The sequence below is a fragment of the Hydra vulgaris genome, chromosome 02 (assembly GCF_038396675.1).
Source record: "Hydra vulgaris chromosome 02, alternate assembly HydraT2T_AEP".
In the NCBI taxonomy this organism is placed as follows: domain Eukaryota; kingdom Metazoa; phylum Cnidaria; class Hydrozoa; order Anthoathecata; family Hydridae; genus Hydra; species Hydra vulgaris.
In genome coordinates this window covers 15833983-15843665 of record NC_088921.1, presented here as the reverse complement: position 1 = coordinate 15843665, position 9683 = coordinate 15833983, and the positions used below count along the sequence as shown (strand labels likewise).

Sequence of the window (9683 nt, the reverse complement as noted above, 5' to 3'; positions counted from 1 at the left end):
AGTGTGCTTTTTTTTTATTATTTTGTCAATGGGACTACAGATTCGAAATAAACAATTTTTAGACATGAAGTATAATGAAGGCTGGAGTTTTGTATTAACAACGTCGGTATCATTTTTTATAACTATCGTATTTTCTGTGGCTTTCGCTGTAGCTAAATTCAATTATTTTCACAAAGATATAGTTTCCTCATTTTTTTATTTACTTAGTAGTTACACAAGTCTTGGCTTCATATTTGTCCCAAAGTTATGTTATTTTTACAAATATCGGGACCAGATTAGAAAAGATAATTCAAATAGAATGAAAGAAAAAGCAGAACTTATGGAACTAAGGAGTATTTGACATTTATAATAAAAAACAATTAAAAAAAAATCATTGCTTCGTTAGAGTGTTGATTAGTCGTTCTTTTTTATATATATATATATATATATATATATATTTGCGATCTCTGGAATTGCCGTGTTATATATATTTTTAAAGAAATATCACTTTTCAAGCATGAATTGTTAAAAAGTGATTGAATAATGGTATTTTTGAAAGGATTATTTCTTTATTACATTGTATTTATTATTATTGGAAATCCGGAAGATTCTCTGTTTTTGTTGAAGGAATTAAGAGCACTAATTATTGAAAAATTAAATTCATATCCGTTATCGTATTACTAGGTGCTCTAATGTTCCATACATTAGAGCACCTTGTATGTGATCACAACACGACGACCATACACAAAAATAGTTCTTATAAGTTATATAAATAATTTACATTTTGAATATAAATTTCTAACTACTAAATAATTTTTGAAATACATGTCTAATAATGAAGTCATTTATGAACATTTTTAATACTGAAGTAGCAATAAAAACTTTTTTATTTTTATTTTAAAATAATTGCATTTTTTGTCTTTCTCAAATGATATAGCTACTCAATGAAACATGTGTGGAAGTAAACATTGTGTGATTCAGGAAGTAAACAATTTACAACCCAGTGTGCATGCGTCGTCCAGGGGACGTCCGTCGGACGTCTGAACATTCAGAAGGCGTCTTACGAACGACCTCCGGACGATGCATGCCCACTGGGGTAGTATTGTTGAAAGAAATATGGAAGTAGCTGAAGTGTACAGTTCCATTGGGCTTAACAAAATATTTAAATATATTTCTCAAAAGAGTATAATCAAGTTGATTCATATTAAAGTAGAAACAGATAAAAGGTTTATAATCCGCTGCAAAAAATATTCATCGCCTAAACATGTTCTATATGCTGAAGTTAATGTACTTAATACTCTATTATAGTATTTTCGGATGGTTGACTACTTTTTATTTTGACTAAAAATACATACTTTTCAAACCAACCAGTCGCGAAAAGGATTGCGTTTTGTTCTTCTACTTTATAGCTTATATTGGTTCGAAGGATATTAGTTTTATTTTGCGGCTTTCTAAAATGAATGTCTTATTTGGTATGATTATTTGTATTTATAATTTTAAAATTTCATTTTTTTAGGTTTTTTTAAAGAATTAACGTTTTTACAAAAGAAAAACAATTTCTTTTAATAAATTTTTATTACTCGTTTTTTTTTAATTCGTAATTGCTCAGGTATTTGTTGGGGATGTTGTTACCGAAGTTTTAAACCGCATGGCTTAATCCTTCTTAATCCGTTACATCATAGAGATACTTTAAAATTGAAAACATGTGTACATATAACCACATAACAACCACCTTATTAAAATTAATAATTTCTGTCTAAATAATTACATTTTAATTATTACTTACAAAATATATCGTCGGTGTGCAAGGGATATGCAATAAGTCCATTTTTGGCAGTATGGATTTATTATACCCCTATTTAGTACTTTGAATTCTATATCGTTTGATATACCACACAAATATAATAAATTAATTATTTAATGAGATTAAAAAATTTTTATTTCAACTATTACATAAAAACTTATTTGTTCAATATCTCAAAATAACGTTTTTAGACTTGGTGAATTTCCCTTGTATACCGACGATATATTGCTTTTAAAATATTAAATTACTTCTTATTTCTAATCTTCGATCTCAAGATAAGTTCATAATTAGAGATTAGCTCAAATTTCTATATTCTAATAAAGATTCTTTTATTAGGCAAATATTTTTTTAACAATATGTACTTTTTTTTGTTTAAGGCGTCGTTTTAATAGCTATGTTTACTGCTAAAAGTGGATTGGAAGTTAATTCGTGTAAGTTTTTTTGTTTCTTTGTTTTTTAACTATTTTTTACCTTATTATAATGTTATGATATTAGGATTAATTTGATAATAAGATAGCAAAATCGTTAAAAGTAATTAACTAACAACTTTACTGATTGCAATTTTTGCAATCAGTAAAGTCAAAAGTCCTAATCTGTAACTTTAAGGAACTTATCATCATTATTATTGATAATAAAATTAAAGAAATCTTTAAAGAAATTTATATTTAAACCATTGTAACAAATGAGTTCAGACAAATATATCAATTTATGTGATGATGAAACATTACTAAGTAAAATAACCAATAAACAGCAACAACAAATAATATATTAATTTGATTAAATTAAAAACAATACAGTTTTTGGTATTTAATTTGATTACCAAAAACTTCTTGCGTGTCTTCATCTGAGCTGACTCTTATTAGCTAGCTTCATTATTGAACTCTTATTTTAAAGCAACCAATTAAATTTAATAAGGCAGTTCTAAGCACAATTCTTTGAGTCTCTCTAACTCTAAAATTTAAGGCAAACCAAAACACAGTTAAACAAAGATGTCCTCAATGCTTTTCAGAAGTAGGCCTTTCACACAACTGCTCAAAGTCTACCCTGCAAAAAAAAAGCAGAAGTCATGTCAAAAAAATCTGTAGCAGCTGAGAGATTTAAAGTATCAGTCATTGCAAAAAAAGACTTCATTTTCATTTTAGTTCCCACTAGCAAAGGCACAAAAGATTAAGCAATCACCATTTTACTAGAATGTATATGTTCATAAAAAGAGATCAGAAGATTATAACTAAAAAATTATACTTTATTATGTTATTATTTATTATGTTATTATAAAAATTATACTTTATTATGTTAGAATTGATGAAAATTGTTTATTTGCTTTTAAATTTGTTGTTAAGCATTACTGGTTTACTGGTTGTTAAGACAACTAAGAAATATTAAAAATATGGTTATTTACTTATTTGGTACAATTTTATGCAGGTTGAAAGTAAAAGTGATAAAAATTTATGTTTTGCTAAAGTTTATATATTTTTCAGGGTTTTTAGATGCACTTTTATGCAGAGTTTGATTTTAGATTATTTACCAAGGATAGTATAACCAAATGGAATTTATATCCAAAAATATCCAATTTATATTAATACTAGTACTATAATGCCACCAAAAGAATTCCTCAGGTCATAATGGTTATAATCCACAATACGTTAGATACAAATTTTTTAAGGAATCTAGCATAATGGAAGATAAAAAACAATATAAATGTTTTAAAATTAAAATGTTTAAAAATTTAATGATTATCTGTTTAAATAAACTTGCTTTTTGCCTATCATGAAAAGAACATTTCTATTTTAAATAAATTATAATTTCACATTATAAGTAAATATTATGACGTGTTTTAATTAAGTAAGCAAGTATAATGATATGTTTTAGTTTACATTATTTAAGTAAATTAGATAAAACAGTGTTCACAAACAATATAAACTAAAAAATACATTTTTTAACACTTAATTAGGGAAATCTTAACTTTTCTAAACAATATCTACAGCAAGCTAATGAAAATTTTATAAAATTTTGATTGACAAAGTAGAAATCATTTAAATATTCAGAGATTGCTCCATGTCTGGAAGTAAGCTATTTTAAACATCAAAAAAAGGTTATAATTGCCCTTGGTCTTAGTCAAGCCTTCCCAGGAGACACGTGCAATTTTCTGTCTTGTTTGTCCACAAAAAAATTTTCGATTTGGACAACTCGGTCATTTGAAATTTTGTGCTTTTATACTGGACATCTTTCCAACACCTTTTTAATATTTTTTAGCTAACTTGTACTCTAATATAAATCTTTTCTCCTTCCCTGAGGCTCCTATGGCTGTATGTGTTCCACTAAAATAATTGGTTTTTGAGTCTGATTGCAAATGATAAATGCTAATGTAACAAGTTTATGTATTGCAAAATCTTTTGAAATACAAAGTTTAATAACATTTATTTTGATTTCCTATTTTGTTAGTTTTGCTTTCTTGTCTTTGAAACGTAGGTTTTTTCTGCATAGTATTGAAACGTTTAATATAATAAAACTTGCAAACAGCTGTGACCATGTTATCTAAATAAAAAACTTTTGTTGGTTAAACAAGATGTAAAACCACACGCATCTCCTGGGAAGGCTTGTAAATCATCATTTTTGTGTTCAAGTGCATTCTTTATTTCCATTAGAGTTTCCACTCAAATTACATCCTGATTATTTGTCAAACCTTGTTTTTAAACCTTTGATTTTTTTCAACCGGGCACAATGACCAGCAGGAACTCATTTTAAGAGGTCAAAATAGGATTTTTAGTTATTTCAGGTGGTCTGAAATGACTAAAATGTATATACATATATACATATATATATATATATATATATATATATATATATATATATATATATATATATATATATATATATATATATATATATATATATATGTATGTATGTATGTAAGTTTATTTCAATAAAAAGGCAGCATATGACTATTTTTAAATGTATTTTGATATAATGGTATATTAACGATATTTCGCTGACCTATTATGGTCAGTGTCATCAGGTAATAATTATTACTTGATGATGGTGACCACAATAGGTCAACGAAAATATTGTTAATATATTATATCAAAATATATTTAAAAATTGTTATACGCTGCGTTTTTATTAAAATCAACTTACATATTTTAAACATCGTATAACAAAAATATGACTTTTAAAGATATATATATATATATAAACACTCACACATTTGTTTATTCATGATTTGGATAAGAACTATTTAAATTGTTAAATCCTATATTAAATTTTGTATCTTTTATTCATTTCTTTTTTGATAAAAAATTTATGTATATATATATATATATATATATATATATATATATATATATATATATATATATGTATATTTTTCTTTTTTTTTTTGCAGCTAATAGTACTATTGAGTTTTCTGTCTTAATCAACTTATATGATGGTATAAAACCTGTTTATATATCAGGTTTTATGCATTATTTGGCAATCAAACATTTACTTTATGAAGTCAATCAATCGAATAAAACGTCAAAGTTATATTTGTTTAACCAAACCGCAATTATTAAGAAAGTTATTTTATTACAGCCACCAACACAATCAAAAGACATAGTAAATGGAATATGGCCCGACAAAGAGTCTTTATTTATACCTGCTAATGTTTTATTATCAGCAATATCATCAGATATAATAGAGAAAACTCAGTTGTTTTTTTATGCACATAAAAAACCAATTATAAATTTGAATCCAAGAACATATGGTTTTAAACCAAATGTCCCTCTGATTAAAGAAAGCAGACTTCTGAGTTCAGGGTATGACTACCATCGACTTCAAGTTGTGCTAGACCTTTTAAATTTCTTACATTTTAATTATTTATCAGTAATATCATCTACTGAGATGCAAACTTTACACATCTCAAAGGTTTTTGGAAGTTCGTTTAAAGGTTGTATTAATACTTTATTTCAAATTGGTTCAAACTATTTGAAGAATTTCGAAAAAATATCGCAACATCTATCTTATTTAAATTCAACCAATGTTGGGCTGCTTGTATTGTTCACCTCTGATAAAGATTCACAAATGGTACTGGAATCACTTAAAATTTTAAAACTTGGAAAGCGATTTACACTTTTATTTGTTTTTGGAGGTACACATATTGACGTGATTCGAGGATTAGAAAAAATTGCTCATGGTGCATTAACTATAGACCATTTTAATGAAGAAAATTTACATTTTAAGAATTACGTTCTTCAACAGAATCCCTACAATAATTTAAATGATGAACATTTTTTAATGTATTATGAAGATGTTTTTCAATGCAATTTAAAGATTTATATTTCCTCCCTTAAAAGACAATCATTTCATAATCACTGCATGGAACCTTATTTAAACTTGAGCAGTAACCATGGATACTACTATTCACCTGTTTCTAAAATTGCCATTAATGCATTAAAAGATTTTTTCGAAACTCTTCATGAAGTCATGGTTGGTAATGGGTGTGTTGTAAATTCTACAGATTGTCCAAATTTTTTTGGCTTTAATAAATCATCATCAGAAAATAAAAACTATGATATTTTGCTTAAAGCTTTAAAAATTAAATACCAATATGATCTAAATAGTTTAAACACAACATATGCAATATACAATTTTCAAATATACAATACAACAACCTTTAATAAAATAATTGGGTTATGGGAATATCAAAAGTTAAAGATTTTTGATGCATTTCAATTAGGATTTCAAACTCCTAATAAAGTTTGCAGTTTACCGTGCCCACCTGGATATTTTAAAAAATTCAAAGGGTTTTTAAACCATCGACATTGCTGTTGGGATTGCATTGAATGCCCTTTAAAACATATTGTAGTTAATGAAACATGTTTAAAATGTGCACCAAACAAGAGAGTTAATTTAACTACCAATCAATGTGATACGATACCGTTTAAATATTTTTCTTTTGAAAAAAGTAGTTGGAAAGAAGTTAGCATTTCTATCTTTTCTTTCACAGGGATGGTCTTTGTGATCTTTGAATTTGGTGTTAGTATAAAGTTTAGAGGACATGATGTTGTAAAATCAGCTGGTTTTGAATTTTCTTTGACAATACTTTGTGGCAATTTGTTACTGTTTATCTGTCCCTTTGTTTATTTTGCAACACCAAATACCTTTGTTTGCGCTTCACGAAATATTTTGCCATCTTTAGCTTGTGTAATTATTTACAGTGCTTTATTGCTTAAAGTCATAAGAGTGTTTCGTATATTTACCTCATCAAAAATGCCTACACCACTCTCATTTATAAGAAGAGATTCACAAGTCGCAGCAGTGGTTGGCTGTTCTGCTTTTCAACTAGCATATACATGCCTTTGGTTCGTTGATAGTCCACCAGATCCTGCATATATAGTTTCAGCTGATGAAACTCATATTAATATTGTTTGTAGCAATGGTCAAACTATATCTACAATTTTAAAAAACAATATTTATTTGTATATCATCCAGATGTTATGCAATGCAGTAGCCTTTTCTTGCAGAGTTTTTCCTCAAAAATATCACGAGAGTTTTTATGTTAATATTATATCACATGCTTCTATTGTTCTGTGGGCTATTTTCTATACTGTGTTAGGATTTTCAATAACCAATGTGGAGTATTTAATCTGTTGTCTGTGTATTCTTTTGGGATATATAACATTTTTGGGATTATCTATCAATAAAATAAAATGTGTTTATCAATATTTTAAATGAACAATTTTTTCATCTTTATCATTAGCTTATTTGATTACTTGCTTTTAATATATCTTGTTTTTTTAAAAACAAGATATATTTGTAAAAAAAAAAAAAAACAATATAATCTCTAACTTTTTAAAAGCTTTCCTTTGAAATTCTGGTTTTTACGATTTATAGTTTTTGAAATTCTGTAAAAATTTTAAAAGTTTTGTTGAGTGTACATTGTAAATTTTTTAGGTAAAGATTTTGAAGAGTGTTCAAGTTGTAAATAGTTGTTCTTAGAGATTTATTTTATTACATATTTTTAGTTCAACAACAAATATTTTTCAAATATTTATTTAACTTGATGAAGTAGCTTTAGGATACACCTAGTACATACTAAACGTTATCAGGATTACACGTTTTATTTTAAACAGGCACAATATTATTTTTAATACTTTTGTTTCATCTGGCACATTAACAACTCTTAAATTTTATGTTGCTATTTAGTCAAATGCGGTTATTTGATTTTGTGTTTTTTTTTTAAACATTTTGGTAGAATTTTTCATATCTTTTCTTTCATGTTTGAGTACATTTAAGTATTGTTTGTTTTGTTATTTTTTCTGTTTGATAATATACATATTTCTCAGATTTTAACTTGTGTTTTTTTAACTTTTTACATATGTAATATATAAAATATGTTCAAGATATGTTCGACCATTATCCTGTGTTTAATTTGTTGATTTATTATAAAATATTAGGTTTTAAAATAAAACTTTATCGTCATCAGAAACGTTTAAAATCGCTTCTATAAACAAGCCCTTTGTGTTTCAAGCACATATTATAAAAATCCACCCTTCGTTTGTTAATCTACAAAGAAATTATGTTAAAGTGCGGAGTTAAAAAATTACTGTTTAGATCTTTTAATCCGCGTTTCTGTTAAGCGTAATATATTTAAAAAGTTTAAAGGTTTAAATATTTTTTAAATAGCGATTAAAACTAATTTTAATTTTTGTCGATAACATTCTTAAAAAGAAATCCATGCAGATACAAAATATCTTAAACTAGCCTGTTTTTATCCTTTTACGAAAAAAAAAACTTAAAAAATTGCATTGAAGGAAATTCAAAATTTCATTATGATAGTTTTGCGCCATGATACGATAGTTTAAATACCATAATTCTTTTTAAGAATGTGTAAATTGGTCAACTTTTTTTTATTTTTAACATAAATAGTAAAATAGTTTTTATAACAAATAATTTTATCATACCGAACGACTCTCATCTTTGCTTTGCTTATATAATTTTCGATTCGGCTCTTGTCTTCGTAAACAGAAGTAAAAGTTCCATTTAGTCGATTTCTTTTAATACTACAACTACTTTACAACGTTGAAGCTGGAAAACTATTATCTAAAGTTCTGCGCGATGAGCAATTCGATTTTAACGCTTTTTACGCCAAGTTTTAGGAGAAAACATAAATTTAATTTTTCTTCAGTCTTTTACGCCAAGTTTTAGTCGAAAAAAAAATTAATTTTTCATCAGTCGCTTTTTATCTTCGTCTAAACCTATTCATAAACTATTTGTACTCAAACGATCTTTTATTTCTCTTCTACGTGTTTGTTCAATTTTTTATCAATGTTTTCGTTAAAATTTTGGCATTCGCTAATTTTTCTTGGTTTTAACATCATTTTCATAGTGTTTACGTCGAGTCTGTACAATCTTGAGCCTATAATCTTTCTTTAATGAATTTTAGATTTACTCTGATAATAACTAAAACTGTTCGTGTTTAAACTTCGGTTTATTTTAAACTTACTTCAATTAACATTACTTCAAACTTGTTCTTTAATTCCTGAATCACTGCTACATTGCTATTCATATCTTTATTTCCGGAGTTACTACTATATTTATTTATAAAGTAAATATTTATATGCATTTAAACTTTTTTATTGAGTTTAAGTGCTTCAAAAAAATTCTTTGTTTGCTTCACGTGCAGTGTGTTTATGATTTGATTTAGAATTACTCTCTGATAGAATTCTACAATTTATTAAAAGCCAAAAACAATAAAAAATGTAACAATTCTTTTTTCAAAAGTAAAAGAATTTAAAACGACGCTTCAAACGCACAACGTTCACAATTACTCGGTTTAACGTACTTAATTCAAGTTCTCCGTCTTACTTTTTTATTGTCTCGCATAATCTCTGTTATAACAAACATACTAATTTTCCGTTCG

The 9683-nt window shown here is 26.4% G+C and overlaps 1 protein-coding gene across 1 annotated transcript; it reads left to right on the top strand.

Moving 5' to 3' along the window:
- Positions 1-1337: 1337 nt before the first annotated feature.
- Positions 1338-8179, top strand: LOC124812071 (metabotropic glutamate receptor 3). Its single transcript, XM_065790207.1, has 3 exons — positions 1338-1451; positions 2161-2214; positions 5166-8179. Exons 1-3 carry the CDS (start codon positions 1436-1438, stop codon positions 7493-7495), a joined length of 2400 nt encoding a protein of 799 aa, XP_065646279.1. The 5' UTR covers positions 1338-1435; the 3' UTR covers positions 7496-8179.
- Positions 8180-9683: the final 1504 nt, after the last annotated feature.

Coding starts and splice junctions, on each gene's coding strand:
- LOC124812071 (XM_065790207.1), top strand. Junction 2,215..5,165: donor TGGATTGGAAGTTAATTCGT/GTAAGTTTTTTT, acceptor TTTTTTTTGCAG/CTAATAGTACTATTGAGTTT.